Source organism: Quercus suber, unplaced genomic scaffold (genome assembly GCF_002906115.3).
Source record: "Quercus suber isolate HL8 unplaced genomic scaffold, Cork oak 2.0 scaffold_201, whole genome shotgun sequence".
Lineage (NCBI taxonomy): Eukaryota > Viridiplantae > Streptophyta > Magnoliopsida > Fagales > Fagaceae > Quercus > Quercus suber.
The window spans coordinates 658,797-672,112 of record NW_027069659.1 but is presented as its reverse complement, the minus strand read 5'-3'; the positions used below and the strand labels follow the sequence as shown (position 1 = coordinate 672,112).

Sequence of the window (13,316 nt, the reverse complement as noted above, 5' to 3'; positions counted from 1 at the left end):
AAGAGCACTCACGTTAATAAATGTATAAATAGCATAAGGGGTCAATTTTGCAAATTTAACCCCAAAAATCACCTACATCAATTAAGCTAAAATTTTGTAAAAATTTCCATTGTATTTGCATCTATTTTCTAATACTTTCTTTACTCACAGAGAGAGAGAGAGAGAGAGAGAGAGAGAGAGAGAGAGAGAGAGAGAGAGAGAGAGAGAGAGAGAGAGAGAGAGAGAGAGAGAGAGAGAGAGAGAGAGANGGGTCAATTTTGCAAATTTAACCCCAAAAATCACCTACATCAATTAAGCTAAAATTTTGTAAAATTTCCATTGTATTTGCATCTATTTTCTAATACTCACAGGAGAGAGAGAGAGAGAGAGAGAGAGAGAAATAAATTTTCAATAAAATATAGTGTAAAATAGATAATCATATAAATGTTTTTGAAAAGTAGTAAAATAAGAAAAAAAGTTTTTATGCCAAAATAGACAAAAAAAAAAAAATTTGTATGAGCTTATGCAAATGCTCTGATGTATTCTTGTGATCACCATGACAACATTGACTTTGGATAGAAAATTTCTAAACCTTATGCAAATGGAGCCAGATTGAAAACCATTGGTGTTTGCATGGTGACTAAGTTTCCTCATATTTAATTCTTAAAAAAAAAAAAAAGTCTCCTTTTATTTATTCCAAAAAAACTTATCCCAATCTCACATCAAGATAAGTTACAGGACATATCTAACCTATAGATTATTCCATCCATAACTTTGATGATGTAGCTAACAATCACACACCTCTTATATAAGCTAAACCAAAATTAAATCAGTTTAAAATTGTACTACTTTCCACACCCCCTTGAAATTCCTATTCCTTGTTAGGTATACCAAATAAATGACAACCCAAAGTAGGGTTTTGGGAATAAAGATTCCACTAACCTGTAAAAAATTAGATTAGTTCCCATCCGATGGCTCTAAAATACCAAAATTTCTAAACTCAATTTTCTAGGAACGTGCATTTGAAATTCATTTTTTATAGGCATATGTTTGCTATTTGGTCTACTTTCGAACTCATTTTCTAAACATTTTTTATTTATTTTTTATCAAACTAAAAACCCGTAAAACAGATCACAGTGTTACTAGCAAACCAAATTTTCTGACATGTCAAATACACCTAATACCTTGTTGAAGATCTCTCACCCCAGCATTGACTTCCAAAAAAAAAAAAAAAAAATCAACTTTACCTTATGAATTGTTAAAGGCCGGTCTATTTACAAGAAAAATAGTTTGAGAGACTGATAGTTTATTTTCTTTTTAACTTATTTAATTTAGAAAAATTCTTAATTTATATTATACTAATAACATAAATTTACATTATAAATACATAAAATGTGTATAATATTATATGTCTATCGTGTAAATTTACACTGATAATACAACGTAAATTTATAAAAATATAACTATTTTTTAATTTAATAAGGGATTTTATTGTACATACCTTTAAACATATGTTAATAAACTATTTTAAATAATTTTATAAAAAAATGATTAATTTTTCATAAAAATTTTCTCAAATTAATGATTAATATGTGCTTTTAAAAATATACATTAAGTAGATTTTTTTTTTTTCGGGAGAGAAACCGGACCCATTTAATAAACCAATAAGAAAAGATTTTCTAGAACGTCCACAACTGCCTTCTATAATAGGAATTTTGGAGGAGGAAAGAAAAAAGAAAAAAGTTTTGTATAGATTTACAGGTGGATTTCACGTAAGAGTGACGTCATCATCCAAGCGTACGTGTAGGCATAAGGGTTGGCCAAAATAGAGGTGAAGCGTGCAGCACGCGCAGTACAAAAGTATGAAAGTGGGATCCACACGCTAAAATTGTACACCCTGCAAGCTATGGGACCGTGCCCGACACACGCTTTGACCGTGCTTGCTTATGCAAATTTCAAGAGATTCAAAACTATTAAATTCCAGTCCTGTTAGGTACAATAAATAAAAAAATTTTTGTAAAAATCTTATCAAAAAATAAATTTATATCCCATCAAAAAAAAATTTATAAAAATAAATAAATCATCAAGTTTTTCACTTTTTTAGTCTTACTCATATTAACATATTTGAGATAATGCTCGACTCAATCCATCACAACATAAAAACATATGAATAGTGTGAAAAAGTTTATGAAAACTTTTAGTGTTGAGATTGTTTCTTTAAAATCAAATCAAAAATACATTTTTCATAAGTCACAACCTCACAATCAAACTCTAAACTTTAAAAAATTGAAATTGAGCACCATTATAACAATGAAGTCAAAAAAATTTCAAGGAAACCAAGTTAAATATATCAAGAAATTTTAAACCACTAAAAAATATGTTCCGTAATATATGTATAAAGTATGTTTGTAAAGTGATTTAATAGATGTTATTTTCTCATATTATGACCCCAAAAAAAAAAAAAAAAAAACTTCAACTTAGTCCTTACATAACTCAAAACACTTTTTCATCAAGTAAGTTAATAAATTGTAAATTATCTTCTAAATCAAATTGATCATAGTTAATATTCTTCAAACATTTTAGATCAAGAATTTTTTTTGTTAAATAATTTAGAGATTACAATGTTAAGAGTCTAATATAGTATTAAAACTGATTGACATATAAAAGTTTAATTAATTTGAAATAATTTAAATTATAAATGTCACTTTACATGCCTAAACCTATTTAAGTCAATATATTTAAATATGATGATAACAAAAACTCAAGGAAAACATTATTTTTCATAAATGATAAGTGCAATAAAGATCTCTAACTGTCAATAACAAAAACCACAATCGTCCTCTCTTTTGGAAATAAAAAATGAAAATACAATGTCCCTATCCTCAAAATTCAATAGAGTTTTGTTAAAGAAGACTTCTATTCAAGAATTTTACTTATTTAAATTTTTTTTAAGAAAAACATGTATCTTTAACAGATTTTTATTTAATAAGTTCTGTATGGTTTGAGAGTAATAAAAAGAGAAAATGATGCATCAATGTTTTACATGAATTTAGTACAATCTTTAAAAAATTTAGGGGGGTCATAGATAAATTTAATAACATTTTCTTTAGTAGGAGAGGTGTATTTCCAAAAGCAAGGGAGGCATTGCCCCATAACCTCCTCCTTCTGCCCTAATTGTGCATTGACATATGTATCATCACTCTCAAACCATTTGAGTCTTACAAATTGTGGGATCAATATATTTTGAGAGAGATAATGTATATGCCAAATACATGAGATAATTATTACCGCACTATACACACCTCCAGTAGCCCACAATCGTTGCATTTCACAAGCCCGCATCAGTAGTACTGCCATCTCCATATGAATCCTTTCCACCAGCCCTCCATTGACACACATGGATCCTCACTATGTTACTACTTACCGCCCTCCCATAGGGACGCCATGCAAGGGTAGGGAAGCCTGGGGGGGGGAGAGGGGTGTGGGTGGTGAAAGGAAATTGCCCATTCTCTCCCTCTAAACATATTCAAGTCAAATATAAGATAAATATATACTTTACCTTTGGTTTGGATTTAATTTGAATCATTGATCAGTATTTCTAAAGGTTAAAACTTATCAAATGAGGTCTAATTGTATTTGTTTTCAATTCATAAATTTAATGTATTCAGATAATAATGGGGCTTGCTATTGTATTTTTTTGCGTTTCCTTTTCAGAACACGTGATTTTTGTGTTTTAAGTTACAGTTGGAGAATTTGAAATTTTAATATCTTAAAACACTACGAAATGTCAATTATTTGATCTCATCAAAATCTGCATTGAATCCCTTACAAACTAATGGATGTAAACAAATAATGCGCTCTTCCACTAAAATGGGGTGGAATGCTTGTATGCCTAACCTAGGGATGGAGGGAGACTTGGACAAGGGAGGCAATGGCCCGGCCCCCCCCCCCCCCTAATTTTTCAAAAAAAAAATATATATATATATATATATTTATATTAAATACATAGGTACCAATTTTAACAATTTTGTTCTATAAAATTTCACTTTGCCCCTTTAACAATATCATTAATTCTTTTAAGAGTATTACTATAGTTACAAACTTTTCTACAATATTTTTGCAAATCGTTGAGGTAGTAAATTTTTATTAGTTTGTATCTAGGTCCATCATTTATATTACATTTTTACTTACTAATAATCACTCACCACATTAATAATTTGTAAAAAAGTTTGTAACTTTAACATTTTCCTCCTTTTAAAGGCTAGATCTAAAATCTAAAACAAAATAAACAAGCTCAAAAAATTACCCAACAACAAAAATTGCCAATAATAAAGCTAAAAAAAATTAAGTTCAATCAACTAATTTTACCAAAAACAAATAACCTGGCCCTTTAAAAAATTTTAAACAAAAAAATTTTGTTCATCTCTAGACACACACACAAAAACCACAAATAAATAAATAAAAAATCATTAGCTGTTAAGTAATAGAGCTAGAGGTTAGAATTATTGCACGCAACCAACTAATAAAACCGCCCACTTAACTTTAAGTCTTGGCTCTGTCCGCCTAACCTATGCAGAGTAGGTGCACTATTTAGCAATATGGGGTGCCCCTATGCAACTTCGTAAAGTATTTCTTATACAATTAAGTATTTTTTTCCAAATTTGAAAATTTTCCCTATTCGGCTGAAAAATATTAAACGATGTTATATTATTTAAATAAATTATAGCCTTTTAAACAGTTCAGTTAAACCACAAAGGAATAAAGTATAAATATATAAATAACCATAATTTTGTTTTTGTTTTTGTAAATTCTGTCTGTTCTGGTATGACTCCAAGATAAGGAAGATCAGATGCACTCTATCCCCTTGCATGCGCCCGACAACAAAGCACACCACCTCACTCAAACTACATATACTTCCCCACACGCAACTCTTGTCTTTCAGCACATTTTCATTTCTCACTCAGTATTAGGTTTATGTAAGATAGAATTTATTACAATCCCAGTTGATAGTTTTCTGAAACATGCACCAAGTGGGGTGATCAAACTGGTGGTGTTTGGAATCAAAGAATAATTGATGTAGACCTCCATACATATAACTGGCAAATCAGAGGTCTAAACATTTATGTTGTACTTATTTGAACCCCCCACCCTCAAAAAAAGAAAAAAAGAAAAGAGAGGAAACCCAGAAGAAAAAGTACAGTACTCTCCGTAATCAAATTACAGTTGATATGATTGAGCTGATATAAAGGCCAATGAGACCTTATATTGTGAATACGGATACTCAATGAGCTCTGCAATCGGTTTTTTTTTTTTAGAATAGCAATGAGTCTTCCTTTCTTTCTCTTTTCTTTTAATAAATAATTCAAAGATCGATGATAGTGGGCTACAATAAGATTAGCTTCCACTCACCGAACTCCCCGTACCCCCAGTTTTGAACCTTTTTTGTTTTTTCCTTTAATGGTATTATTAACTTTTTTGTTTTCGTAATCATTCAATGGTGTTACTTTCCTTAATGGTATTATCTTCCACGTAATGGAATTAGGTTTTTGCTATAAATGCCTCAAGTGATAAACTTGAAAACATGCTCATCGAAACTCCTTTCTTTTTATTTATTTATTTTTTAAAAGAAAAAAGAGAATGAAAGAATTCTTATGCTTATAATCACAATTTTATTTGATCGACAAGGGCAAAGACAAAAAGGAAATTGCACCTGCACCTCCTAGGGCGTAAAAAGAAGAACCTTGTCCCCTTACATCAATTATTATTATTATTTTGACAAACGAGAGTATCTAGACATTTTCAAATATTTGGTTATTTATTTGGGTGTATTCAATTCTCTTATTATAAGAAAGAATCTCATAGGAGTGATTTCAAGGTGCTGACAAAGGGTTTTGAATCTAAGATCTTGTGAATATTATGAGACCTTAGAAACTACTAAATCAAGCCCTTAGAAAATGATTTATTTGAATCCTAAAATTTTTTATTGGAAATACTAAGAAGTTCTAGTTGCCTTCAAGACTCTTAACTCTTATATTAATTATTAAAAAAATTATATAAAAAACCCTCTTAGAATTATTAACATCACTTTTATAAGTACTTAAGTAGTAGGATTTAAATATTACTTCTCTCTTTTAACTAAACCCAACAAATTGTTCAACTACATTTTTATATATTTAGGATTCAACTCACATTTGTGATCAATTTGTGAACTGTTAATTGTTACGAATGTTATTATTATTTCCGGTTCTTTTTTCCTTTCATTTCTTTTTTAGAAAGTATTTTGGCAATCGCACAACACCATTTTTAGCCCTCTCATACTCATATTTTGTATGATTAGAGATCAAAGTTACGGACTTTATAAGAAAAAAAATATTGAGCATTGTGAATTTTTTTTTAAAAATAAATCAAAGCACATATAAATATATTTATAGATTTTTAATGCTTCTAAATTGGTTTATTTTCTTAATTTTCTCTTAAATAGTTAAAGTTCATTATATACACACACTAAATAAGTTTAAAGATCACTTATGGAATTTTAAATTGTAGTGAGTATACAAATATTTTTAGTTTGATATTAGACATGTAAACAAATTAAATGAGAAACTAGAATCTCAAATCAAAGTTACACTCAATAATGATATTTCATAGAATAAACTTCATCTATTATCATCTCCTTAGTGAAATTCTTAAAAAATTTATTTGCATTATAAATTACCAAATTGTTTACTAAAAAAATTACTAGAACCAATGAAATCTTTGAAACCACAAATGATTCAAAACTTTAGCTAATATAAGAGAAAATGTTACCATAAAAAATGAAATGAAGGAAAAAGAAAGCACATTGTCAACTCAATGATAATATATGTATCTTTGCCCATGCTTGTACTAAAATACCATTTAGTATTCAAATGAAAGATTTTTTATTTTTAAATTAGTTCCAAATATTATATATATATATATATATAGCCATAGGGCTCGGTTAACAAGTCTTAGGGTAATGATTAATTAAGGATGCAGTTATTATTGTAGTCAATCAGTTTAAAAAATTATTTGATTGTTTGTTTTTACTGCATTTGAACATAGTGAGACTTAATAGATTCTTTCTTACCAAAAGCATGATGACATTCGTTAACAAAAACCATGCGCGTATGTACATACGTTGTTTCTTCTTCTCCATTCAAGTCTTGACTCTGGCACTTGTGAACATTACAAGTCCTAGATATATATTCCACATCGTGAAACATCAAAATGATCTTCATCTATTTGATCAAGCTCATGAAACAAGACTGTTCATAAATGATCTCCATCGCTGACCATCAAAAATGATCTCCATCCGTTTAATCAAGCACATGAAACAAAGACTAATGGATTTAGTAAACCATACCACCACCAATCTTTAATGTTTTTCTAACTTCTCCTTGAGGTTTATGATATCTGCCTCCCTACCTACTTTACCCATGCAATTGTCTGGATACAACGTATGTTTCAAAGATTTCCTCAATTTTTTTGGCACATACATCATTGTTCTTTTAACAGACTAGTCAACTCCAATTGAACTGCTTCATTCATTGTTGAAGCAATTAGACCTCCTCGTCAGCAACCCAATAAAGATTTCCAATCCCAAACCTGGTTAGTAAACCACTTCATTTCAGGCTTGTTTATAGGTGAACTAGTTTATATGAGCTTATTGACTTACTGAACTTAAGTTATAAGACCGTAGTTTAATTTGGCCAACAGCTTTCTCGTTGTAACCATCAAATTTATTAAAAAAAAGAAAGAAAGAAAAGAAAGTATTTCAATATAAACAACAAATCAATCCTCCACCTCTTGTTGTTAACCATTGAATTTATAATATATTTCAATCAATTTATCCTACAATGCTGTGGTCAATCCTTGTGTAGATGATGAGTTCTCTGACACTCCAGTGTCAGATAAAACAATAAAATATGAGCTAATGACGGGCCCCAACCCCACCTTGCCCTTAAAAAAAAACATGAAGATGAAGCAAATAGACCATATAATAATATAAGGAATGCCATTCGTGGCCAAGAGTGAGCCTCACCTCACCTCACAAACAAACCAACTTTTGTCCCTCTCTGCCGATGGCTTTTCAAAACCCCATATGTTTATCACAAACGACCACAACCAAAAGCGACACGCCGTTGACTTGAACCCTAATTCACCCCTTGCACTTATAATTAATTTTTCTATTCATAGACCAACCCATAACTAAACTGAACACAAAGCAGACAGCTTTATTAGCAAAGTAGTAGTACTAAAAACAAAAACCAAATAAATTAAAACCAAGACCCCACTCCTTTTCAGATAAAGACCACACCCTGCTGATGATCCATAAAACATAAATACGTAATTATTACTTTGATGAGTTTAAATTCTCTAATGATGATTTCATAATAACATCATGACCTCGTATTGAAAACGCTTCCATTTAACGTTTTGAACATGATAGAAGAACCAAATCAGTATCACATTAAAAACAAAAACAAAATTACATTGGAAAAATAAAAAACATAAAGGGAAATAAAATTAACATGAACCTAAACCCAACAAAGATAAACAAGAGGTGGTGATACTGGTGAAGTTAGCTTTAGCCAAAGTCTACGTAAATACGGCGTCGTTGAACACTCTATAGCTGAAACCTTATTTTCGTAGACTTTAAGGCTGCCATTGAAAAATCCTTTTTTTTTTTTTTTTTTTGCAGTTGAAAAGTCAGTTAACGCCGTTATTAAGGCTTGGAAACTGACGTGTTGTCCTTAACGGAAGCGTCACCGCCGCCGTTACCCATAGTGGCTGACTGCACGGTCAACACGGACATGCTTGGCGAGGTTGGTCCCTCACCGTTGGATTGGAGTAGTGGGTTGTTGTTAACGTTGTTGCTGTTGTTGTTGTTGTTGTGGTTGTTGATCATGGCGTTCCTGGAGTGACACGTGGCCGTGGAGATAGCAGTGGCAAGCGAGATGGGCATGAGGCAAAGACCTTTGCCTTGTAAGTATTGCATGGCTGAGCCCATGTCTTCTTCCATGAGCTTAGCTACTTGGTGCTCCGTCACCGTTAGGCTGTCGTTAGATGACGCCGTTTGGTTGCCGTTAGAGTTGCGACCGAGGGCCCCACTATTGGTGCCCGCTTGGATACAGTCACCGCCACCCTACAAAGACAAAAAAAACACCAAAGGTGTGTGATTGTTGATTAGAGTTTTAGTTAGAGAAGGAAAATGGAAAAGGAAAAGGAAAATGAAAAAGAGATAGATGGGGAAAAAGGGTTCGAGTGTGAAAAGCTTATTTGTTGAGAGAGAGAGAGGAATCTGAGAAAGTGGGCACGCGTGCTACTTTGTTTTGTCTTTTTGTGGTGTGTTGAGTGATTGATGGGAGAGTTTGCCAACGTGGAGAGCCAGGTGGTGGGTAAGGTGGTGGTGGGTGCTATTTTACAGGAACCATAACTGTTTTATGTTTATCAACATTTTCCGCATTTCATTCATTTCTTATTTTGGAATGCATCTTATGTCCTTTTTTTTTTTTCTTTTTTTTTTAATCTTAAAATATCAAAAAGGTTTTAGGTTTGGTTTGCCAACATAATTAAAAAGTAAAAACTATATGACATTATCATCCATCATAGAGTTACAGTTCCGTTCCTTACAGTTCCGTTCCTGACGTACTATAACTTAAGCATTCAATTGAATAATTTAACTATATGATTGTATTTACGCACTATAACTTAAGTTTTCAATTCAATAATTCAATTATATGATTGTATTGAGTTGTACAGTTCTGTTCCTTACGTACTATAACTTAAGCTTTAATTGAATAATTCATTTATATGATTGTATTGAGTTATAGTGTCTCATTAAAAATTAAAAAAAAAAAGAAAAAGAAACCTATACACGAAAAATAGTGTGAATTTTTCAAAGTTCTTAAATAAAATTATATAATTTATTAGATAGTGTAATTGAATAGTTAAATTATAGGAATCTTAGAGTGGTATTTTGATTGAAATACCTCAGATGACATATCAGCAACAAGGGGAGCAACAGCAGCTGCACCGCCCAATCTGCTCATGCTCAGAACCTGTTCCCGGGGAGAGAGACACACACATAAGGAAAGAAAAATTTAATTAAAGCTATGGAATTTTTTTAGTTTCAGAAACCCATACATACAACTTAATAAAAAATTAATCATCAGCAAAAAAACAATGTCAACACAGGGAATCACCCCTATTATTTTAATATAATAAACACAACAAGTACAGAACATAATTGAGAAGGAGAAAGAAGAGAAGGGCATCCTTTAACCTTGACTTGAAGCTGGAGGAATTTCACGTAGTCTATGATCTCATCCAGCATTGAAGCCTTGTCTGTCTGTCATTCCAAAACCCCAGATCAATATTTTTTTATTTAATTCCATTAATTTAATCTAATCAGATCACATATCGAATTTTAAAAAAAGAACAATATAAACAAACTAAAATATTCTTTTCCAAATTATAAAGTGTCAATTAATGCTTCAAATACTAATCTAGCCCTCAAGTAGGTTAGGAACCAACCACAACTTTCCAGGTTCATTTTCAATTATGCATTGAAAATATATAAATATAATAAAAAAGAGATTTTGCTAAGCCTACTTCATTAGCAATTTTTTTATAAATAAAAAAAAAAAGTTAATGACAAGAATAATACTTGCTTTATTTATCATCATTATAAAAAAATGCTAAGTTCTACTATATGCGAAACTGAATACTAAAACTGAATGACGAAAATGCCCCAATAAAATCTCAATAAATATTCCCATGAAGTTCACTGTTACCGCCGGTTACGGAGCCCATAGTCAGAATTGGGAACTGAGAGGCTCTGTATATATTTAAAAATTTTAATATTTAATATGCTTATCTTTAATTATTAATTAATAAAAAATAAAATAATTTAATGGGTTTTGTTAGTATTACCTTGTTGGCATTGGGAACCAGTTCCTGCAGGGCTTTCATTCTCTCTGCAATTCTCTCCCTCCGTAACTGCCACCATCACAAAAACCCACCCACAGTTTCAGATAAGAATAACAAAACAAAACAAAACCCAATGTGTTTCCGTTTTGTTGCTCAGAATAACGTAAAAGAAAACAAAACCAAAACAAAAATTGATGTATTGTCACACTTTTCATTGTACGACCAAAAAGAAAAAAAGAAAAAACCAAAACAAAAACCAAAAACAAATACGATATCATATTCTTTATTATTTTTAGTAAAGCAGTGAACAGTGGTGGTTAATAGTGCTAAAGAGATGAAACAAAAAACTCAATTATTAGCTTTCATTTTCAGGACAACCAAAAAGTCAGTCAGAAAAAAAGAAAAGAAAAAAAAAAACGTACTCTTTCGGCGATGCTATGTGGGTCAGTGGCTTGACCACGCCTAGCCCTAACCCTCTGCCTTGGTTGAGCCGGTGCACTGCCGGCTGACCCACTTGCTGGACCTTGGTTCATCACTCCACTCGGAGCCCCGTAGTTCTGACCCTGAACCTGTCCACCCTATCAAATAACCAATTTTTTTTTTTAAATGAATAAATAAATAAAAATCAACTAATTAAATTGTTACTATATTCTAAAAAGTGAACGTACCTGAGGATGGTGAAAATGCTGAGCCTGGTTCGGAGTCTGACCCGGCCCGTGTAAAGATCCAGTGAACCCGTTATACAGAGCTTGAACCGAACCCTCACCTCCCTGGTGAATTAAACAAAAACACCCTCATAATTCACCACTATTTTACATTAATACCACTCAAAGCACAAGCGGTTACTGTAAACTCAAACTCAAAAGAGTCAAAACTCACCGTATTGGGAGACTTGAAAGGCGAGGACCCATCAACGACGTCGTCGGAGGCACCCAAAGGAAGCGGCATCTGAATCAGACCAGAGTCGCCGGCTCCGGCGCCGGCGGCGCGAGACATGAAGAGTTGCTGCTGGAGCATGATGGCAGCGGCGGCAGCTGCGGCAGAGGACTTAGTAGCGCCGGAAATCTGGTGGTTACGGAGCTTGGAAGCGAGGGTGGAAGAGTCATGGTCGAACTGGTAAGGAACATTGTTGTCAGGGTTAGATGGTGGCGTTTCGTCGGAGAGGTCTCTGGGCTTGAGGTCCCACGGGGTTTTGGGGTTGAGGTCAGGCCAAGAACACGATGGGATGGTAGAGAACATTTGCTCCAAGAAGTCATCGTGGGTGTTGTTGGGGTCGAAGTGTGAGTTCTGGAGGTGTTGAATCTGAGAGTTTTGGATCTGCTGGGACTGTTGTTGATGTTGTTGTTGTTGATGATGATGATGATTTTGGAGGTCTTGGAGTGAGATTTGAGTTGGGTTTAAGAGGGAGTTCATTCCTTGCATTTCTCTGCTACAAGGTTGCATATCTGTTTGTGTTGGAATATGAGAGAGAGAGAGAGAGAGAGAGAGAGTTGTGAATGTTTTGGTGGGTTTCTAGGGGAATGAGAAGTGAGTGAAACAAAGATAAGGCATTTTGGGTTTACGAATGTTTTGGGGAGCTGATCCAAGTTGTTGCGTTGTGTTGTGTGAGACTCTGATGGATGGATGGGTTTTCTGTTTCTCTATCTCTCTCTCTCTTTCTCTTCCCTGGGATGTTGTTGTCTGGGGATATTAAATAGCAAAAGTAGCTAGGGATTGGGATTGTTTGTTTTGGTTTTTTTTGGCCAGATGTCTTATTGTTTGGGTTTTGCTTTGCTATGCTTTGTTTGTTTCTTCTATATTTTTTAAGGTGTTGTTTGGGAACTTTGGGCTATTTGGTCATACTCATGGGTCATATGTGGGTACTAAATACTACTAATATATATTCAGCAAAAGAAAAAAAAACTACTAATATATATATATATATATTTTTTTGGATGAACCTAAATACTACCAATATGTTCATTGGCTCTTCAAGCGTTTTAATTTCCAATCAACCAAAATGATTGGGTTCGGCTTTTTTTAGGAAAATTGATTTTTTTTCCCTTTATTAAAGATTCAAGATTATTTATTTAATCGTTCATCAAAAGATTATTTATTTAATTTTATTTAGAGTCAAGTTCAAACTCAAATGCTTTCTCTCACTTGTAAGTAGAGTATATGAATCAAACCATTTATGAATAGCTTGGGTTCTGTTTGGAAAAAAAAAAAACTTTTTTTATTAATTTAAATTTTTTTGAGGATGTGTATAGGTTATTTTAGACCATGCAATCTTAATGCTAATAACCTTTTAAAAGGATAAAATCTATATGCATAATGCATTCACTTAAATTTAATAGGCTGATGGTTTAATGGCTTGATGGCATTCCTTCCCTTCAATACGGTCT

At 32.5% G+C, this 13,316-nt stretch overlaps 1 protein-coding gene across 1 annotated transcript; it reads right to left on the bottom strand.

The window, feature by feature from the left end:
* Positions 1 to 8,410: 8,410 nt before the first annotated feature.
* LOC111987215 (bHLH transcription factor RHL1) lies at positions 8,411 to 12,674 on the bottom strand. The gene is made up of 7 exons (XM_024018922.2): positions 11,812 to 12,674; positions 11,601 to 11,702; positions 11,355 to 11,510; positions 10,936 to 11,001; positions 10,286 to 10,351; positions 9,993 to 10,061; positions 8,411 to 9,145 (listed from the first exon to the last, which is right to left on the bottom strand). The coding sequence occupies exons 1-7, from the start codon at positions 12,373 to 12,375 to the stop codon at positions 8,726 to 8,728; spliced, it is 1,443 nt and encodes a 480-aa protein (XP_023874690.1). The 5' UTR covers positions 12,376 to 12,674; the 3' UTR covers positions 8,411 to 8,725.
* Positions 12,675 to 13,316: the final 642 nt, after the last annotated feature.